The following is a 22,090-nucleotide window of genomic DNA, read 5'->3' on the forward strand; positions in this document are numbered from 1 at the left end:
AATAAATCCAGGCAGCGTGCCATCAGGCTTTCCAGCTGGCCTCGGAAGGGGAGAGGAGAAGACAGGTGAGACGCACCAGTTTTCCGCATCACCAGGTAGTCTCCACAGTCATCCTCTATGGGCAGGAAGATCTCGGGGACCACAATCAAGATGCGGCGCTTGGGAGGTGGGTTGATGGTCCAGGTACATTCTGTGTTGGCAGGGTAATTGCCTGGGTAGTTTGGGGATTCGATGTATCCAGTGAAATCACCTAGCTCCCCTCCACATCTTCTGTCTGGAAGAGGGAATGCCATGAGTTACAAAGGCACAACACAGCTGTCATAATGTCATGGTCAAAAAATAATAATAACAATGATGTCATGGCCAGCCCCCGCTCGGCTGAGGAGAACCCTATTGCCCCTGGAAATGACACCATCGCAGGAATGAGTCTTCCCTGTAGTGCCCACAGCCCCCACTGGGAGCCCAACTACATTAACTTCACACACAGAGCCCACCCCTCTGGCTTCCCAGGGCATCATTTTCTCATTAACTTGAAGGCATTCAAGGTCAGGGACAGGTGTTTGTGAAACAAAAGGATAACTTTAGTTTTTACTGTTTTGCTTACAAAGTCCAAGTGCCAGGAGAACGCATGGCACAGAACTTGTAGGTCTGTCAAAATAGGGAGAATAGAGCTTACTGCTCAGCAAAGGATATTTGACCCTTTCCTAGAAATCTCTGATGAAGACATGACAGCCATACTCTTTCACTTTTCTCTCTGGTCAAGACCATGTTTTATTTTTAAGTGGGGAAGAGAATTCCATTCAGCTATCAGTCAGTATAGGTCATGGTGGATACTCACCTCTGGCACCAAAGGCAAGGAGCATACACACTTGTGCGTACACACACACACACACACACACACACACACACCACCTCAGCCACACTTCACTCACTGAATCTCCATTCATCCAACAAATATTCTTGCTCTAAAGGAGCTTAATGTTTAAAACTGTCAGGTGAACCTGTTCAAGAGAAGATGTTGAAGGATTACCTTTGGCCTCTCTCTAGTTGTAACTGGGATTTATTACTCCCAGTAGGAAAAAAACACAAAAACCCAAAAAAAACAGCCTTTTGTTCCTGGAAGAGAAGAGGGAGAGAGTCACGGCGTCAAGAAAACTAAATGCCTCCGAGCCTGACCGGCTACCTGAGGAACTGTGCCATGCAGCTCCTAAGGGCCAACCAAGGACCAGGGGTGGGAAGGCAAGGAAACATTTCCTCTTGATGGGGAAAAGAATCTTCTTACACTGTGAACTTCCCAAGTCTAACCTACCAACAGACTAGGATATTATGAGCGGCAGTAGGCTTCTTGTTAAGGCACGGGGAGGGGGAAGGGTAAGCTGGGACGAAGTGAGAGCGTTGCATGGACTTATATATACTACCGAATGTAAAATAGATAGCTGGTGGGAAGCAGCCTCATAACACAGGGAGATCAACTCAGTGCTTTGTGACCACCTAGAGGGGTGGGATAGGGAGGGTGGGAGGGAGGCGCAAGAGGGGGGAGATATGGGGATATATGTATATGTATAGCTGACTCACTTTGTTATAAAGCAGAAACTAACACACCATTGTAAAGCAATTATACTCCAATAAAGATGTTAAAAAATTTTTTTAATTTCACTAAAAAGAGACTAGACAGCTACTTGTGAGGATTTGTTAAAAGGGCTTCGTTGGGATAGAGAGAAAGCTAGATAAGCTTCCAGTCATAAATTCAAATGATTCACTGCCCCCTTCAATCCCCTACTCTTCCAGTTTGGGGAGGCATCTTGCTCCCCTACATTGCTGAACCAGCTGAGGTTGTCAGCTGGCCTTTACTAGAGAATTTTACACAATAGTTAAAAACAAACAAGCAAACAAACCAAGTCCAAACAGCAAGTCCTTGAATGATTTACCTCCCCATTCCTACAGAATACAAACTAAGCTCCCTAGTCTGGCAGTCAAGACTGTCAGTGAAAAAACGCTGGGCTTCCCTGGTGGCGCAGTGGTTAAGAACCCACCTGCCAATGCAGGGGACATGGGTTCGAGCCCTGGTCCAGGAAGATCCCACATGCCACGGAGCAACTAAGCCCGTGCGCCACAACTACTGAGCCTGCGCTCTAGAGCCCACAAGCCACAACTACTGAGCCCATGCACTGCATCTACTGAAGCCCCCGTGCTCTAGAGCCCGTGCTCCGCAACAAGAGAAGCCACAGCAATGAGAAGCCCACGCACTGCAACGAAGAGCAGCCCCCACTCGCCGCAACTAGAGAAAGCCCGCGCACAGCAACAAAGACCTAACACAGCCAAAAATAATAAATAAATAAAAATAAGTAAAATTAAAAAAAAGAAAAAACGTTGCCTGCCATGTCAGTAAACAAAGGATGTTGCAACCACTGCAGCCACCCCAAATGATGCACCCTGAGGAGACTCAGGATGAGAAAGCACAGGATGCTGGCCCCAGATAGCTGAGGTGCAGATCAAAGGAACGATTTCAGTGAGCCCAGACTCTTGCATCTTCCCTTACACAGAAAAGCGCCAACTTCCTTACCTTGAGATATCGGGTCTTGTTTAATTAACAGTAATCTTGATGTTCTGACTACCTGGTCTTTGTTGCAAAAACTCATATATATCCTGGTTCCTCCCCTTTCTCTTTGGAGTAGTCCCTCAGAGCTATCAGAGAGGCTGTGTCCCGGGCTTAAGATCTCAGTTTTGTGGGCCGAATAAAACATAACTCTCAACTTCTGGGTTGTGCTTTTTTTTTTTTCAGTCAACAAGGCTTCCTTTCTTGGTCTGCTTCAGACTCCCTGCAGCACATTCCATGATCAGGTCCAGGGGTCTCTTCCCATAAAGCCTTTCACTTTTCTGAGTCTGTGCTTCCTCCCAGCTGCTCTCTTGGGCGTGAAGCTCTTTCTCCCACTCTCCCCCAACCCTCCCCATCAAAACCTTTCCTCTTCTCTCCAGACAGAGGGAGTAGCTCTTTCCTCTGTAGTCCCGCAGCCTGTGCTGCTGCAGGGCCAGGGACTGATTCTGCTTGCGTTGCCTGGCACACAACAGGTCCTCAGACAGTGCTTGTTGAACAGGGCTGAACTGACATTTTACCCTTGGGAGCAAATTACAGCAAGTAGAGCCTGTGAATGTGCCTGGAGAAGTAGCCTGCATCAATACAGGTGAGTGGCTGCAGGTCCAGCACTGATCTGCATAGTTCAGAGGAGGGCTGACAACGGCTCCGCGGTCCTGAATGAACCAGGGACCCCTGCCAACCCGCCCCCCTACGTGGACCCAGGTGCTTGCCCTCTTAATCAAGGACTGTGCAAAGCCTTAGAGAGAGACCTACTTTTACACTGGGTTATGTTTGTGGAGCCATCAAAGTCAGTCGTGGTATTTCCTGGGCAGGAAACACAATTATTCTTTCCAAATTCTGGCTGGTATGTTCCTGCTGGGCAACGAATACATCGGTGAGTGGTGGTGTTGTAGAAATGTCCAGGTGAACATTGAACTGTAGGGGTGGGGGAAGGTGGAGAGAACGAAAAGAAAAAAGAAAAGACTGTTATTTTCATCAGATGTAACACGAAAGCTTTCGCAGTTTGGGACAGAAATGTCTATGCCCAAATGTAGTACTGCTTTCCTACTACTCTGGGGCTAATCAACACTTAAGTCCCTAAGTAGCCAGCTTGGGTGGGACTTGTGACTCATGACACAGAAAAACACAAAGGGAACGAGGTACGGGTGTATCTTCTGAGTTCACTGTCCGTGCCGTCGGGCGTGAACACTCACAGCTCTGTCTTCATGCACAGCGGGCCTGGGAGCCTGGAGGGGCGCAGAGCTGACCCCGGGCTTGGGGCTGGGCTCCTGCAGAAGGCAGTGGGGTGAGGCTCTGGAGAAGCCGTAGGCCTGTTCTGGATCGGGAAACTCTAGGGAAGGGTGAGGAGCTAGAGGAGGCCTGGAAGCAAGGAGCAGAGGGAGCCTGTGGACTAAACCTGCCCATCTCCCCGGCTGTCTTGCAGTCAGCCCCGTTCGAAGGGGAGGACCATGTCTAGGGAGTTCCTGTGCTCCCTGCACAACCAGCAGGGACGAATGGCCCTGGGGACCTGTCCTCCCTGCCACTGGGGCCCACACAGGGCACCTCGGCTGAGCTTGACTGGGGCTTTACCACGGTTCTCAAAAGGGGAAATTCAATTCCGGGAAAAGGCAAGCTGCCAAGTCCTCACCTCTGGTTTCACAGTCCTGGAAGGAAGTGGCTCCCAGGTGTTTGGTGAGGAGGCCTCCTCCACAGGGAAAGCAGGAAGTACGGCCAACTTCAGGCTGGAATGTGCCCAGGGCGCAGAGCTGGCAGGGTGCGAAGCCATCCGTGGAATATTCACCAGGTTGGCACAGACCTGGGGGGATCAATGACCTTAGGTGAGCAAGGCCCCCGGGCAGAGCCTTTCCCATCTCTCTGCAGATGAGATCAGAGAGATGTGGTCAGGCCTGTCTCCCCATGCGGACCTCAGCTCCCACCCCAGCAAGAGAAACTTTGTCCGGCCCTGCTGCGGACACTGACGAGGTGGTATGTGGGTGCCTGATGTTACACACAGGGCTACACAGCACAGTGCAAAGATGGAGACAAGTGTGGACCCTTCTGGATTATGGAGAAGGCCTGGGTAGGCTGCAGGCTTAGGACTACCCAGGGCCCAGGCAGCCGCTGCAGTGCAGGAGCCCCTAGAGACAGGGTTCTCTGCCTGCAGTCAATGTGGTAATTCGACCCAGAAGTACACCCTCACCCAGCTGATTACATCCTAGTGATATAAAGACTCTTCTGGTCATGGAAGAGTCTCCCCTTTTTACCAATTATATCTACTTAGTTACATCTCCTTATGCTGAGGTGTGTCCTGGCCTCCCTCAATTAGTGTACTAAATGCAACTAATCCAATCCACATTGACAGAGGGACCCAGAGGCATTTATTTACTTTAAGCACCTTACTTTATTATATTTTTTAAGTTTATGACAAGAATCACAGCCATAAACAAAAGGATTTCTAAAAGCACACATTCCTTAGGAATTGGCCTGGCATTGGCAAGATGCTATAAAAATCTGCCATCTCTTATATTCCTAATCATCTCTCCTCTATTAATTTTCATGGTTTTCTTTCTACCCATAAGGTACAGATATAATGGCATTTAACAAACACACCTGAGGGAGGAGTCTGGCGTCTGTCAGACCTGGCTGCTGATTCCCATTCCTCCACTCTTTGGCTGTGTGACCTTGAATGAGTCTCTTTAACCTCACAAAGTTTTTGTAGTGATACAATAACCATATGAACAACTCATGGAATTATTCATGAGTGCCTGCATGATGCCTGGTATAGGCAAGTATACAATAAGCGTTAGCAATTATTATTATTATTACTAATATTCTGATTTACTATAAATATATCTTATTAAGGTCACACACAAGTGTGAACAGATGCCCCAAAGTACCTCCTTATCAACCTTGCCGTTAGTTCCAGGATTTCATAACAGGCCAAAGTATGCTAGGAGTCACACAGTCAATCTGAGGATCTGATTTTTAAACGAGAAAAGGTCCTGCACTTGAGTTTGAAGTCATTTAGGTGGGAACTAAATCTGGCTCTGGGAATCACTAGAAGGAGAGGCAGGGCTGCCAGAGCTCCGGCGCACTCTGCCGTGGACATCACCTACAAATCGCCACATCAAATCACACCTTCCATTTGAGCCCACAGAGTGTCAGTACAGCTGGCCCTTCTGTTTAATAAAGACATTTACTAGTAAAGTAAATAGGAAAGAAGCCCACAGAACCTAAGTAAGCATGGTTCCAGGGTTAACATTTTATAAGAGACAATTAAAAACTCTTCACAAGAATCACGGACATAGAGAACAGACTGGTGGTTGCCAAGGGGGAGGGGGTCGGGGGAGGGGTGGAGTGGGAGTGCCAGGTTAGCAGATGTAAGCTAGTATATATGGAATGGATAAACAACAAGGTCCTACTGTGCAGCACAGGGAACTATATTCAATATCCTGTGATAAACCATAACGGAAAAGAATATTTTAAAAAAGAATGTATATACATGTATAACTGAGCTGTACAGCAATAATTAACACAACATTATAAATCAACTATACTTCAATTAAAAAACAAATAAAGGGGCTTCCCTGGTGGTGCAGTGGTTGAGAGTCCGCCTGCCGATGCAGGGGACGCGGGTTCATGCCCCGGTCTGGGAAGATCCCACATGCTGCGGAGCGGCTGGGCCCGTGAGCCATGGCCGCTGAGCCTGCACGTCCGGAGCCTGTGCTCCGCAACGGGAGAGGCCACAACAGTGAGAGGCCCGCATACCGCAAAAAAAAAAAAACTAAAAAAAAAAACAAAACTAAAAATGCAACACACACACACACAAACTCTTCACAGAGTTTTAACAAAATAACCAGATGGATGCTTTTTTTACAAAAATTAAGCTCTGACTTTGAGACCAAAGCTAGAAAAAGAATCAGCGCTACCTCCTCCATTTTTGGACACTTTCAGGAAGTCCCTACACACTGGGAGATCACTCAGGTCTCAGGGGATATTTATTTACAGTGATTAAACATGCAATTGCAACATTTACACATTTTTTTCCTGTCAGTGTATTCTATCAGATCTTCATTCATTTGTTCAGCATGTGTCAGGCATTGAGCTAGGTACTGGAGAGCCAATGATGAGCCCAACACGGTCCCTGCTGGTAGGAATTCCATGGTGCAGTACGCATTGTCTGCATTGAAATGCACTTATGCCTTCTGCTAAACAATACAGGAGATTGGAGGAGTAAGAAGGGACAGAGGGCATTCTCACCTCCACATTCAGACGCATTCCAAGCTTCTGGAGTCTCCAGGGCCCCAGGATTTTCTGGTCTCGGGCATGGTTCGCATGTGATTTGCCCTTCCTCATTTTGGAAGGTTCCATTTGGACATAAAATGCAGCGTTCTTGTACTCCATCGTAGTAGGTTCCAGCCCTGCAACTGACTAGCCAAAGGGGGAAATGATCTTGTCAGTGAGGGCACAGAGGCCAAGGAAGGATGATGTGAGTGCTAGAGATGAAGGTAAACAGATGGCACTGACCCCACACTCCCCCATACAAACCCCCTGAATACAGAAGGTGTGCCACCTCTGGGCTCCCTGTGTACACCTCTCTGCCATGGTCTCTGTCACCCACTGTTAGAGGCATTTACAGGTCGTCTCTCCCTAGACCATGAGCTCCTCGGGGGCAGGGATCACAGTGGTCCTAATTATTTTTGAACACAAGCACTGATGACATTCCCTACTTCACAGGAGTATAAAAGTGAAAATCATTCACTGAACACAGGACTGGTGCTGGAAGAATAGAGAGGAGGGGGCTATTAATTCTGGCTGGTGGCATCCTGGAAGGCTTCCCAGAGGAGGCCACATTTGTGTCAGGCCTTGAAGGATGAGTAGGAGCTCCCCAGATAGGACGAGCGGCAGGTTGTAAAGATTCATGCCTGACATTGGAGGAAAGGGAAGAAAAGAAGGTTGGGGATAGACTGAAAAAGTCCTTGAATGCCAGGCCTTTGGATTTTATCCTGCAGGTAAAGGAGCCATTGAAAGGAGAAGAATACGACCAGAAGCTGTGTTTTAAAAAGCCCACTCTCTGTTGGCTGTGGGGAGGGTGATCTCAAGGGTCTTACAGATGCCCTCTGCAAAACAGCATGCTTCATATTTGTAATAAAATTGATACATTACAAAGAGCAAAGCCTAGTAAATGTCTCCTGAAAGAATAAACTACAAGGAAATTAATACACTATGCTTTTGATTATATTTTGGTGTTCTTAGTTAAACATGGGCTCATATCTTATTTTAGGATATGAATATAAATATACTGAAGTGGGTTCCCTAGTATAATATTTAAAGAACATCATCATAACCACCAAAGCAGGCTTTCTGATGGCTGACGTTTGTTGAGTACGTACCATCTACTAGATACTGTGCCACGAGCTTTACACACTTTATCTCATTTAGTTCTGGAAACACCCAAAGGAGCTGGGCGCTATGATTAGCTCCATTTCACAGAAACAGAGACTTAGGGACATTAAATAATTTGGCCAAGGTCCCACAGCTAATCTGTGAAACACACCTACAATGAGATCAAGAGCTTTGAGTTTAAAGAGGAAAAAGGTCATTGAATAAAAGTGCCAACTGAATCACAATTCCAGACTTTGCCAAGGATTCTCTGTGGGGCATTAGGGGAGTCTGACTGGAATAAAACACATTTTCTTTAATACCTAAGCTGCTAAGAAATAGAAAACAAAATATCACATGATAAAATTAGCTATTATAGCTCTTGAATGTGTGTAAGGGGGAATACTGGTTTTCATCCTACCCTACAAATGCAATTTGCATATGTACTTTTAGGGTTAAACGTGGCAAAGTTCTCTATTACCAGTAATAAACATGTCTTTTCATTATTTACCCCATAATTTAAAGAAAACTGAGGCTTTTAAAAAAAATCATAGTAAGATGAAACATGCCACATTTCAAATATTATTTTTACAATTAAATGATATCAATCAAAGTCTACTCTAAAGTCTAAATCTTAATACTTTTTTATATTGTTTAGATTTTCTTTTACAATATTCACATATCATTTTTAATTAATTTAATGACTTTTTTAAAAAATTAAAAGTAAACCAAACTCTTGGCAAACGACATTATAATGGGTATGATGCACAGAACTCTGGCAGACAGAGCCTATAATTCCAGACTTAAGTCTCTAAATGCAGCCCTACAGGATAATGGTTTCCATAATTACTCTGGTTTCAGCTCACCTCCCATGAAAAGCTGGGCTGAATTATGTGCTAGGAATTCATGGCTTTTTATCCTGTGTTGCACCTGACTATCCCAGTGCCTAAAGCAGGCCAGTAAATGAGAGCATAACCCCTTCATGGGTCTAACAAGCCAGCTGTCATGAAGACTGGCAGCAAGAAAATAAAACCAGGGCTGTTAGGAGCTCCTCTAGCCCAAGCCATGTCCATTTTGGGAACAGCTGTTTTCATAACACTCATTCACCTAAAGGGACAGTGCCCATACGACGGCAATGATTCCAACAGCCCCATGAATCATAACTTAGAGTCGGATCAATTTGGTCTGTTTTATCACTGTTCCTCTGGCAGAAAACAATCCCCTTCATATAGGTGGACAAGAATGGACCTGGTTCTCTCTGCGAAGAGTAACTGCATGGACTCCCGCTGCTCTGGTTGTCCACTCCTTCTTAGAACTATTGAAACCCGGCAAAGCCTTTTCAAGGTTACATTTTGTGAAGCCTCAAGATATCCCACATCTGTTGCAATTTCTCAAGTGAGCAAAGGACTGAGAAATGCCCCTTGGGCCGCCCTGCAGAAAAGAGGGCACCAGTTCTTTTTTCTCACAGTGAAAGGCCTGCTCCACATAAACAAGCTCATCTTGTCACTCACAGTTTCCATCTTCCTTCCAGAGAGAAAGACGTACAGAAATAATCCATGGCAAGCACCTTCCAGATTAATTTGTTCCTTTCACAAGGTAAAAATGGGCTAAACACTAAAAAGCGATTCTGAAATGTCATGAAGAGACTCCTGACAACAGCTCTTTGCAAATCTGCTAAAGATCTGACCTAAAGAGACCTCAATGCCAGTTCCAGTTGCTTCTCTTTTCTCCTTGAGCAGCCAGCTTGTTTTGCTGCCCCAGACAAAGGAGTCAATTGCCCCCAGAACACTTTGCGATCACAGCAAAGCTTTTGTGTGTCTTCAGTGACCATTAAAATCCCATTCTCAAATCCAGCACAGCTGTTTTCTCTCCCCTTCAGAAAAAGAAAGCCTTTCTGATGCAAAAGGGAGAGACCAGTGGGTACCAGGATTAATGGTGACAAAGAGACCTGAAGGCTGGCCCTCTTTTCAATACCACGGCCTTTGAGTATTTCAGGCTATGGACAAACACTATGGTCTCTCTGTGGCTAAGATGGTGAACCTAATAAAAGGGGTCACTCTCCAGCATCTGACTGTTTTCTTAAGAATCACGCCTTGCCTACTGAAGGAGAGCCACAGGCAGCCCACGTGGATTCCCAGGGTCTCCTGGAGCTGCTGCTTTGTCACGGCTCAGAGGCAGCGGCGCTCGAGGCAGTGCTGTGGCCTCAGGATCCTGATTTGAACTCCTTTTAAATGAGTGTTTCAGGATAATAGGAGAGAGCACTCCCTTGGGCTGAGAGGTTGATTTGTCACATCTGTCCAGTTTTTGGTGTGTGCTCAGTTTGCTATTTGTAAACATTCTTATAGTTGGGGCAGAGAGATGAGCCGGACTTGACGCCTTCCTTGCTGAGTTTCCCCAGTGCGTGCTGTTTTCTTCATGCCTAGTTAATGGGACTGAGATTTCACTTCCTCTAGAGGGCCTCTTTTGCCCTCAATTTAAATATTTCCCCAAAGATTTGCCCTTGGCCCTCTTTTCTCTTAGTGTTGGCAACTATCCTTGGGATTTCATCTGTTGTTCCTGTGAAGATTCATCTACTCCTTTATTCAGTTAAATACTTAGCACTGATTATGTGCAGAGTACTGTTCTGGGGGCTGGAGATACAGCAGAGGAGACAGACAGGGCCCTGCCCTAACGGGGCTCTCACTCTAGTGGAGAATATGAACAATAAATGAGCAAACAAATAAATACACAGTAGAATGCTAACTAGAAGTAAGTGCAATGAAGAAAAGTAAAAGAGGCAGAGAGGGTAAGGCAAAAAGTGGTGGGGGATGGAGTTTGCATGAATGCTATTTTAGAAGAGTAGCCAGGAAAGGCCTCTCTGAGCAGACGGCAGAGTGAAATGAGAGAAACAGCCTTGTGATGGTATTGCCTAACAGCAAAAGAGCCAATGTAGCAGGAACACAGTGAAAGGGGCTCGGTGACAGGATATGGACTCTAAAAGCAAGCAAGGGCCAGCTTACGGAGGTTCTTGAAGGTCATGGTAAGGAAATTAGACCTTATTCAAAGTGTGTTGGAGGTTTCAAATGGGGCAGTGAAATGATCTGACTTATGTTTCTAGAAGATCTTCTAGCTACCGTGTGGAGAACAGCCTGAAGACAGGCAAGGCTAAGGAGAACAATTCAGAGCCCATAGCAATAGACTGGGCAGGAGATGGTGGTGGTTTGGAACAGAGTGGTAATAACAGAGGAAGAGAAAACTAGTTAGGCTCAGGATATAATGTAAGGGCAGATCTGACAGGATTTGCTAATGGATTCAGTAAGGAGCATGACAGAACAAGAGAGGCCAAGAAGACTGAGGCTTTCAACTTGAGCAACTGGGCAAATAGGGATGCCAGTTACGGAGACGAGGGATGAAGGAGATGAGGGAGAAGTGGGTTTTATTTTGGAGGGAGAGAGGAGAAAAAAATGTTTTGTTTAGACATGTCAAGTTTAAGATATTTTTTGGCCACGCAAGTGTTGGTATTGAGAAGGCACTGGCTATACCGGTGGTCTCCAAGGTAGAATGCTACACCTCAGGGGTATCATTTACATTTACAAAATGATCCAGAGTGTGAGCAAAGCATTTTCACATCTATGTGTATTAATTTTTATCTAAAAAATAAGACATGAAGAAAGGTTCATTGGTTTAGTAATTAAACCAGATTTACCATGGTGATCATTTTGAAATGTACAGAAATATCAAATCACTGTGTCACATACCAGGAACTAACATAGTGTTGTATATCAATTATATTTCAAAAACAAACAAACAAAACAAACTGACAGAAAAAGAGATCAGATTTGTGGTTACCAGAGCTGCTCAGGGCTTGGGGGTGGGAGAAAGGGAGATTGGATAAAGGTGGTCAAAAAATACAAACTTCCAGGTATAAGATAAATAAGTACTAAGGATGCAATGTATAACATGATAAATATAATTGACACTGCTGTATGTTACATATGAAAATTGTTAAAAGAGTAAATCCTAAGAGTTCTCATCACAAGGAGAAACATTTTTTTTCTATTTCTTCAATGTTGTATCTATATGAGATGATGGAGGTTCACTAAACTTACTGTGGTCATCATCTCATGATACATGTAAGTCAACTCATTATGTTGTACATCTTAAACTTATACAGTACTGTATGTCCATTATATCTCAATAAAACTGAAAGAAAAATAATTTTTTTAAAGTTCTTCTGTTTAAAAAAAAAAAAAAAGATTAGGGACTTCCCTGGTGGTCCAGTGGTTGAGAATCCGCTTTCCAATGCAGGGGATGAGGGTTCAATCCCTGGTGGGGGAACTAAGATTCCACGTGCTGAGGTGCTACTTGAGCCCGCGCACCACAACCAGAGAGAAACCCACGCGCCACAACAAACAGCCTGCGCGTGGCAACAAAAGATCCCACGTGCCGCAACTAAGACCGGATGCAGCCAAAAAAAAAAAAAAATTAGTCCCTTAGTCAGTCCACATCTCCACAAGTCAGAGATACGTGTGAAGACACAAGGTCCCCAAGAAAGAGACCTGTGGGTGGGGAGGTACTGACTGACTCACTTCTTTTCAGTGTCTCGAGAAGAATTTCAGTTGTGCCTCATTGAATAGATTTCCTGATTAATATTATCTAGTTTCAACCAACTGAACCATCACAAAGCAGAAAGCAGCTTCAAACAATTCCTGTAGAAATCCTGGGCCCATGACGCAGAACCAATGATGCAAGTGCAGGTGAACCACAGGGAAGTGCAGAGCTGACAGAGCTTGTTCTCCTGGTACTAGCTCTTGTCAAACCACATCACGGGATAGAAACAGTGACAATTTAATCAGATCTGACAAGAGTTAAGCCAAAACACTAGTAATGGACAAAAAGACTATTTGAAAAATGATTTACAACCACTACTGTTCACAATGAACCTTACCAAGTTGTCAATACGGTCCCTCAGAGACTAGCCAGCTATTTGAAATTTTGTTTATGTAAAGTGTATCTCATTCCTCTACTTGTTATGTTGCACACAATATATTAGCCAATAGTAAGAGTATATAATTTTAAAATAAGTAAACACTCACAAATTCAAAAGTATTTCACTGTGTGTGTGTACATGTGTGATCAAAAACGTTCGGCACCTCTAGAACAGAGAAGTCCATGATTCAGATAGAGGTTAGAGCTGGAGAGGGCAGTTTGGGAGTCACTAGCATGTGGTGGTATTTAAAGCTGTGGCGCTGGATGAGGTCACCGAGGAGAGTGTGAAGATAGGCGAGGGGCATGGAGGACTGAGCCCTGGATCCCTGATGTTTAGAGATAAAAAATTAGGGGAGAACCAGTATGGAAAATGAAAAGGGAGCAGCTGGTGAAGCAGAAGAACCAGAGGTGTGTGGTGTGTGAAACCCATGACAAGAGTTTCCAGGAGGAAGGAGTGATCAGCAGAGTCTGAGGGACAGCTGGAAACTGGATTTGGTAACGTGGAAGTTGCTAGAAATCTTGGGAAAAGCAGTTTCAGTGGAGAGGTTGGGAATGAAAAGCAGACTGGCTAGAGTGGAGGAGAAAATGGTCGGTGAGGTAGCAAAGACAGCAAATTTGGACAAGTCCTCCAAGAAGTTTTGCTTTACAAGGGGGTCAAACAAAGGAGGCAGGATGTGGAGAGAAGCAGGAAGTCAAAGGAGGATTTGTGTGGGTTTTAAGACAGGAGGTAGGTTTGTGTGCTGTTTGAAATGACCCAGTAGAGGAGAATTCTGAGACAGGGGTCGGTGGGGACAACAGCAGGAGTATCGTTTTTGAGATGATGAGAGGGAATGGGCTCCAGAGCCCCAGTGGAGGAGTTACCCTTAGGAAGGAGCGTGGGCTGTTCATCCATTTCAGCAGCAGGCGAGTCAGAGCATGTATGGACAGACGCAGGACAGGAGGGTCAGTCCGCACATGGAGAGGTGAAGCCGTTTTCCTAGACTCCCACCTGCCCGTGGACATTTCTGCCTGGGAGTCTTGTTGCAACTCAAATTCAGCTTTCCCAAGGGGAATGCTTCTCTTCCCTTCCCAAGCCTTCCTACCCCTCTGGTTTTACTCTCTTTCTAAACAGCACCTCTGTATTCCCAGTCACCCACGCTCCAAACCACAGTTATCCCAGACGTCTCTCCTCCCTGCTGCAGCATCCTACAGTTGTGTCCCTTTTGTCCATCCCCTATGCTTCATCCCCATGGCACTAGTGTCCTTTGCTCCTCGCCATCTCGTATCTAGATTACTCCGATAACCTTCCAATGATTTCCCTTGCCTGTGTTCCTCCCGGCCTCAGCTCTGTTATTACATGCTGCCATCAGATTCACCTTCCTAGGGGCTTCTGGTGGCGCAGTGGTTACGAATCCGCCTGCCAATGCAGGGGACATTGGTTCAAGCCCTGGCCAGGGAGGATCCCACATGCCGCGGAGCAGCTAAGCCCATGCGCCACAACTACTGAGCCTGCGCTCTAGAGCCTGTGTGCCACAACTGCTGAAGCCCGTGCGCCTAGAGCCCATGCTCCGCAACAAGAGAAGCCACCGCAATGAGAAGCCCGCGCACCGCAACAAAGAGTAGCCCCTGCTTGCCGCAGCTAGAGAAAGCCCGCGCGAAGCAATGAAGACCCAACGCAGCAAAAAATAAATAAATAAAATTAAAAAAAAAAAAATTCACCTTCCTAAAGTGCTTCTCTGACTGCTTCACTCCCTGGCTCAAAAACCTCCTTGACTTGCCTCCCTGCACTTCTCAAACTCAACCTTTAGTCCCCTTTTCTGTATCTGAGTTTTCATTCTTTCTCATGCCCTCTCAAGAGCCCATTTTTTTCTGCTTTTCCTATAAATCTTTTCTGATTATTTCTTCCCCAGTGATCACATTCATCTAGCCATTCAACCAACCCACAGGCTTTTTCTCAGTGCCTCCTGCATATGAAACAGGGCTGGGTGAGATGAGGGATATATGGGAAGCAAGTGCAGGATCAGAGGCCAAGTTAGAAACCTCTGAGCTCACCCCAACTCTTTCCTCGTCTCAGTCCCCAACCCAATTTATCACCAAATGCTGCTCACGTTTCCTCCTAAATATTTCTCTAATCCACTGCTTCTATTCTACTCCATCTAGTGCCTTCATGTTCTCAATATCTCTTATGCAAAGCATTCAGAAGCTCCCAGATCGGTTTTTCTGCCTCCAGTCCTGACCCCCAATTCAGTTAGAGAGATCTTTCTAGAATGTAAATATGACCTTATGCTCCCTGATTAAAGCCTCTAATGACACCTGTCACCTAGAGATAAAGCCAAGGCTCCTTAGCAACATATTCAAGGTCTCTCATGACTTGGCCATGTTTTGCCCACTAATCTAGCTGCTCACTGCATCCTACCTTCCACTCCACGGTTAGTAATACTGAAATGCCAATAATGCCCTGTGCACATCTTGCTCAACCTCACTACCTAAGGCTGTTCCTCTGTCTGAATGCTCCTCCCCATTTATGCTTTATCTGTGCATCCTTCAAAACTCACTTAGGCTTTCTCTCTTTGGGGAAGGCTTCTCTGACTCTTCCCTGGGAGGGTTACGACTTGAGGGATGCTGTCATATTTATTCAGACCTCCTCAGCACCCACCACAGAGCTGGCCCATGCAGGGCACTCCACACAAGTGCGGCATGAGTAAGATAATCACAGGGCACAGGCTATATGTGGGAGACGTGACAGCATTCAATTTGAGATGGTTAGGAACAGAGGCTCTTGAGTCAGATCTGAATGCGAATCCTGGCTCTGCCACTGACTTGCTGCATGACATTGGGAAAACTGCTTACCTTCTTATGCCTTAGTTTCCTTATCTGTAAAGCATGATGCAGAATGACTTGTGATGAGACTAAATGAGACGAGACATGTAAAGTGCTTAGCACAGGGCTGAACACATTAAGTGCTCAATACATGTCGACATTCTATTAAATTATGTTTTTTAAATTAAAAGTGTTTCTTACCAAGTTCATGTGCTAAATATTGGTTTAATATTGGTCTATATTGCTAATATACACTTTATATTTTCCTTGATTTAAAACAGAAAAGAAATTTGCTGCCTGTTCAGTTCCAAATAATTTCTCAATTTTGAAAACTTAAGAAGAAAATGTCTGCCTCTTTCCTGCCTCAGGCCCTTTGCACTTGCTGCTATCCCCTCCATCAGAGCACCCCCTGCCTCTATCAGAGTTTTGCATGGCCAGTTCCTCCTTCTCAATTAAGTCTTGGCTCAAACGTCACCTGCTCTGATGGTCTCCCTTGAATACCCTGTAGGGACTAGTAATCTCTCCTCCCCTCTGACCCTTTCTGTTTTATTATCTTCAATAACACTTATAATTTCTGAAATTATCTTTCTCTTTACTTTTTTGTTGTCCATCTCCCTCCATTAGAATATGAACTTCATAAAAGCAGGTTTCTCACCCATTATGTTCTCACTGCTTCAACCTAAGTTCATAGAGTGGCACAGAGTGGGATCTCAATAAATTCTGTTTTAATTAATTTTTTTCAACTACTGCAGAGGAACGCTACTACTATTAAAAGTTGAATTAAACTTTTCTAGTCTCTCAAGAACCCAGGCACTAGGATACTTCCCAGTTTGCCAGTTGCCTGGATTGTGTCTTTTTACAATTTCAACAAGTTTTCAAAATAATCAAATACAAAATTTTATACTTTAGGGCTTCCCTGGTGGCGCAGTGGTTGAGAGTCCGCCTGCCGATGCAGGGGACATGGGTTCATGCCCCGGTCCGGGAGGATCCCACATGTTGCGGAGCGGCTGGACCCGTGAGCCATGGCCGCTGACCCTGTGCGTCCGGAGCCTGTGCTCCGCAGCAGGAGAGGCCGTGTACCGCAAAAAAAAAAAGTTATACTTTAGCAAGTATACTCCTTAAATAATGTATCCTTTATGAAAGGATAAATACCTATGAAAGAAAAATAGAAATCCATTTCATCATTAATTTTTTCTTTTCTTTCTTCTTCTATATATGAAGGACTTTATGAATTACTGTGAGCTTAAGGAATTTGTTCCTTGGAGAATAGCTATTTTTCTTTTTTGCCATCTTGCTAAAATTGATCACAGATGGTACAAAGGTCACCTGCAGAGCAGGCTGTCCCCAAAGTCCTTAAATGTCAAATTAATGAGACTTTACTGTATAAAAATGACTATAAGAAAGAAAATGTTTGATCAGAAGTGACTATGTTCTTTGATATAGCTTGGGACTTTAAATTTTATTTTTTAAAAATGATATTGGAAAACTAAAGAATTCAATGGAAAAATAGGCAAAGCATAAGAATATTCTCAGAAGAAGAAATCTAAATCGCCACAGACATACGAAAGCATCCTCAGTCTTACTAATAATCAAAGAAAAACAAGTTAAAATGACTATTATTTTTACTTATCAGATTTGCAAAAATTTAAAAGATCAGTAGGGCTTCCCTGGTGGTGCAGTGGTTAAGAATCTGCCTGCCAATGCAGGGGATACGAGTTTGAGCCCTGGTCTGGGAAGATCCCACATGCCGCAGAGCAACTGGGCCCATGCACCACAACTACTGAGCCCACATGCCACAACTACTGAAGCCCGCCCGCCTAGAGCCCGTGCTCCACAACAAGAGAAGGCACAGCAATGAGAAACACGCACACTGCAACGAAGAGCAACCCCCGCTCGCCGTGACTGACAGAAAGCCCGTGCACAGCAACGAAGACCCAACGCAGCCAAAAATAAATTAATTAAATTAAATTTAAAAAAGAAAAAGATCAGTAATATATAATCCATGTTAGCAATGAGGCAGGGCAAAAAACACTCAGGTACAATGTTGGAGGGAGTATATATTAGTATGTTTTTGGAGGGTAATTTAGCAGCATCTATTCAGTTTTAAATATGCATGTCCTTTGACCTGCAATTAGACATCTACACGTCTATCCTTCAGAAATACTGGACATGTGTACAACAAGAAAATTCACTGCAGCATTATTTGTAACAGAAAAATCAGGAATAACTTGATTAAATGTCCACCAATAGGAGTATGGCTAATAAACACTGGTGTCTTAAAACAAATATAGATTAGGAAGCTTTAAAAGAAGTATGGTAGCTCCTCTGTTAGCATAGAAAGATGTCCATGATCTACCCTGTAGTTAAAAACAATACACAGCACTATTAAAACTGCATTGATATATTTTTTGTTTTTTTCACACGTAAACCTACAGCCTATTTTCAATACAGCAGCCAAAGTTATCCTTTTGAAACGTAAGTCAGAACCTTGTTACCTCTTCACTCAAATCCCTTCATTGGCTTTTCTCTCACTCATATTCAGCGTCCTCACCAGGATTTCCACTCCCCATATGATCTGGCCCTCTGCTACTGCTCTTACTTTCTTCCTCTGCCCTCCCTCCCTCAGCTCTCATCATCTTGGCCTTATCTCCAGCCCTCAGGGGTTTTGTACTTGCTGTTGCCTTTGGCTGGGACTCTGTCCCCCAGATCTCCCCATAGCTGGTTCCTCCCATCCTTCACATCTCTGCCCAAATGACACTTTCCAATGACCACTGTCCCTGAACACAGTCTATGTTTTGGGGGAGTACACTCCTCCTCACCCCTCCCCTTGCCAAAATAGAATTTTCTATTCTACTTCTCTGCTTACCTGTTCGTCACCCCCTTACCACCATTTGCTACAGGATATATTTCCTTCTTTATTGGTTTGTGGTCTGTCTCCCTCCTCCAGAAATGTAAACTCAATGAGGGCTGAGATTTTTGCTCTTTTGTCTCATTATTGGATTCCCAGCACCTAGAATAGTATCTGGCACACAGTAGGTGCTCAGTAAGTATTTACTGAATGAGTCAATAAAATTTCATTTTTATACGTGCATAAAAACAGATGTGGAAAAATAAACAGCAAACTATTGACAGTGATTATTTCTGGGGAGTGGGATTGGGAGCTGATGGGAAAGTTTCCATCCTAACTGGGTACATTTCTGCATCATTTGGAATATGCACCACTTAGGTTATTAAAAACTAAATAAAAAATATTTTAAAGGAAAAACATAATGGTTCCACATAATGGTTCCATCTCTCCTTCCAAGTGACTCAAAGCAGTCTTTGGGCTCTTTTCTAGAAACACAAAACAATTTCTAAAAAGAACTATCCTAGGTTTTTCTCCATGTCTCCACTGCATGTGTCATCAGCACCATTAAATAGATCAGGAATATAAGACACACACACACACACACACCACGGTTTGCCCGTGCCAGGAGTCTGCTGGGTAAAAAGCCTTTCTAACTAACACACCTGACTCCTCTTTACACCCACTTCCTCCCTCCAGCAGGAGGAAGGAGTTTCACTGGTAGTTCCTTGTGCTGTTTCCTTGACATGGTAAAATCTTTAACACTGCTGTCAGGCAGGGTGAACCTGACGTTGTGGACTACAAAATTCATCCAGTGCTAGAGGGAGCTCTTGAGACAAGACACATGGCCTCTCTTAGAAGCAAATCCAACTTAACTCAGCGTGATAAGCATCTCAGGGACACCGTTCACACACACAACAGCTACACAAATCTTGTACTGAGTGTCTTTCACCAGCTGTCACGGTCATGAGGCCTCTGTTAAGTAACTCCTAATCCTCCCCCTGAGGCCTCTATTCCCCAGAAGCAACCCCATGGTAGTACTAATAATACTCTCACTGGGAGTTGTTCCACAGGGCCCTTGACACTAGCTTTTCCTGAACTCTTAACTGACCCATAAACCTCCCTGGTGAGCCTGCAGGGCCTCTTCCCACAGGACAGAAGCTGGGGGAAGGGGTGCAATTCAGCTCTGAGAGGCCAGAAGGAGGCTGGCCCGCCTATCCTGACAGTTTCTGCAACTCACCCTGGAAAGCAGGGCAGCAACAGCCAACTCTCATCACCATTTTGGTATGGAAACTGGAACTCTTAGAATTTTCAGAGAGAACCAACCAACCAGCTGGGTTGTTCTTACCATTTTTTTTTTTTTTTTTTTAAGGAGAGTCAGCTGGAATGAAAGTCAAGACTATCTGAGAACCAGCCCCTGGTGGACAGTTACACTGATTTTACACATGATTTTCACTATGTTTTGGCAAAGGAACAGAGTTGGGCTGTGGACCTATTGCTGACAATTCTGAACAAGTGCCTCTGGGCTCAGCTTTGTTTCTTCAGAAACACTGGTTTATCACTCCTTAGCTCAAGCATCATTTCTCAGGCCTCATGATTCCAATGACACTTCAGAAAGGACATCAATTTACTCTGGAGGGGTCTGGTTATCGAATTTCACCTTTCTTGGGAGCAGAGCACAGGCTTTGGAGTGGGACCATCCATGGGACCTTGAGCAAGAGCACTTATCCCTCTGAGCTCCAGTTTGCTCATCTGTAAAATGGAGATAATAATACCTACCTGGTAAGATTACTGGAAGGACTGAATGAGGTCATGCAGATATAATGCTTAGTGCTACGCTTGTGACAGATGAGGATTCAACAAATGGTTACAGTATTACTGTAAAGAGAGACCCTAATTTCCCCCCATCTAAGACTTTTTAGGTAGAATCTCTCATAATTGCCCAGAACAGTCTCTCACAACAAACAAATCTCAAGACTGACCACCCTGGAACGTCTTGCCCAGATTCCTCTTGCCTGGAACTTCATCAGAGGAATAGAATTGATATTGCTCAAGTTCCAGGCCTCAGGCTTAATTCTGATACATGCACACACACACATACATACACAGACCACCACCGCCACCACCACCAACAACATACACTGGAACTGACACTACTAGAAAGCTTGGGCCATAGCTCAGGGATCTCATAAGGCAGCTGAGCGACCCCCAGCCTTGCCTCTGCACAAAACTATGGACAGGAGTTTGTTCCTTGTCACCATGTGTCACACCAGAGGGATGATAGGGGAACTGTGATAGTGGAGTGTCGAGAAGGCTCATGGATGCCTTATACTTGCAGTCCTGCCCCAGCTGGGGGACCACAGTGCTTTGAAGACCATGGTCCCTCAGATCCTTAAGGGGCAACACTCCCTCTTCTCATCAACCCTGCCTCTTCCATTCTGTCCCTCAACCCAACAGACAGTTATTAAGTGCCAGGCACTATGCCAGGTGCTGGGGGGCTCCTGATCCTGTAGGCAAGGCCAATACCCACATGTAGTTCTCAAATGAGTGTGGGTGTCCCAGGTGTTCTCTGGAAGAAGCCTGGGGAGAAAGGATGGGCCAGACTTGCTTTTGGTTACCCTTAGTGTTTTTGGAGCTCAAGACAGTTCTGTTAGCAAGAATGTCCCGGCCAGCAGGCCACTCACCACATTGGTTTCCTACATGGCCCTGACCCACTCCACAGGACTCCGCCCAGTGTTCAGATGTTTGGGGAGACTTTTTAGCCACTTCGAGGTCCACGCCTGAGAGCTGGAGGTGAAACTGCTCCCTGTGGGCAGCCTTCCGGAGCGTGCGGATGGCCTTCCGGAGCCGCTTCTCTGTTCGCTTTATGATGCAACTCGGATCACAAGAGGCTGAAGAAACGAGAGGGACAGCAGTGGAGGGGTCAGGCTGCAGCATGTGAGCATGTCCAGACCAACTGCAGGACCCACAAACACCCACAGCTCCCTGTGCACAGCATGGGGAGAGGCTTGGAGCTGGGGACCTAGCAGGCTGGGCAGCATTCAATTCAAACAGAAATTTGTTGACCAAAATGGTAGCTTTGGGTTTTGATGAAGCAGATAAAATCATCAGGTTCCAAAACAATTCAGTTTAGTTTGGGGGTGAAAAAAAACAGGAGATACTTCAGTGGTTGCATTATTTCCGCCCCCCCCACCCCCCCCCACCCCGGCCCCCCGCCCCCCGAAAGGCAAAGAAATAAGGAGCAAGCCGTAAGAAGTCTGGCACCACAGACTGTTTTCAAACCAACCTGTCACCTCCTTTTGGTTAGTTTCAAGCTCAAACTCAACAGTGATAAACATTTCCTTAGGGGTGCTCGGTCGTCCGGGGGCTCCCGGGACTTGCTTGCCAGAGCTGCATGTAAGGTTTGCGTAGCGGAAGCTCTCTTTTACTGAGCTGTGCTTCTCTGTATGAAGAAACAAAATTATCGGAAGCCAAATCCTGGCAAAGCGCTCAGCTGAACATTCGCTACAACTCTGTAAACA

The 22,090-nt window shown here is 45.2% G+C and overlaps 1 protein-coding gene across 2 annotated transcripts in view; it reads right to left on the minus strand.

The window, feature by feature from the left end:
• Nucleotides 1–22,090, minus strand: part of SCUBE2 (signal peptide, CUB domain and EGF like domain containing 2) — a 63,817-nt gene that overhangs the window by 7,165 nt on the left and 34,562 nt on the right. The window contains exons 15-19 of one of the 2 annotated variants that reach the window (XM_007459857.1): nucleotides 21,856–22,011; nucleotides 21,254–21,460; nucleotides 4,224–4,391; nucleotides 3,350–3,511; nucleotides 77–274 (exon numbers count right to left, since the gene is read on the minus strand). In XM_007459857.1, the coding sequence (XP_007459919.1) occupies nucleotides 77–274; nucleotides 3,350–3,511; nucleotides 4,224–4,391; nucleotides 21,254–21,460; nucleotides 21,856–22,011 (891 nt within the window). Of the gene's footprint in view, nucleotides 1–76; nucleotides 275–3,349; nucleotides 3,512–4,223; nucleotides 4,392–6,835; nucleotides 7,007–21,253; nucleotides 21,461–21,855; nucleotides 22,012–22,090 lie in introns of both variants that reach the window. The other variant, XM_007459858.1, reaches the window with a different exon arrangement.

The sequence above is a fragment of the Lipotes vexillifer genome, unplaced genomic scaffold, assembly GCF_000442215.2.
Source record: "Lipotes vexillifer unplaced genomic scaffold, Lipotes_vexillifer_v1.1 scaffold61, whole genome shotgun sequence".
NCBI lineage: Eukaryota > Metazoa > Chordata > Mammalia > Artiodactyla > Lipotidae > Lipotes > Lipotes vexillifer.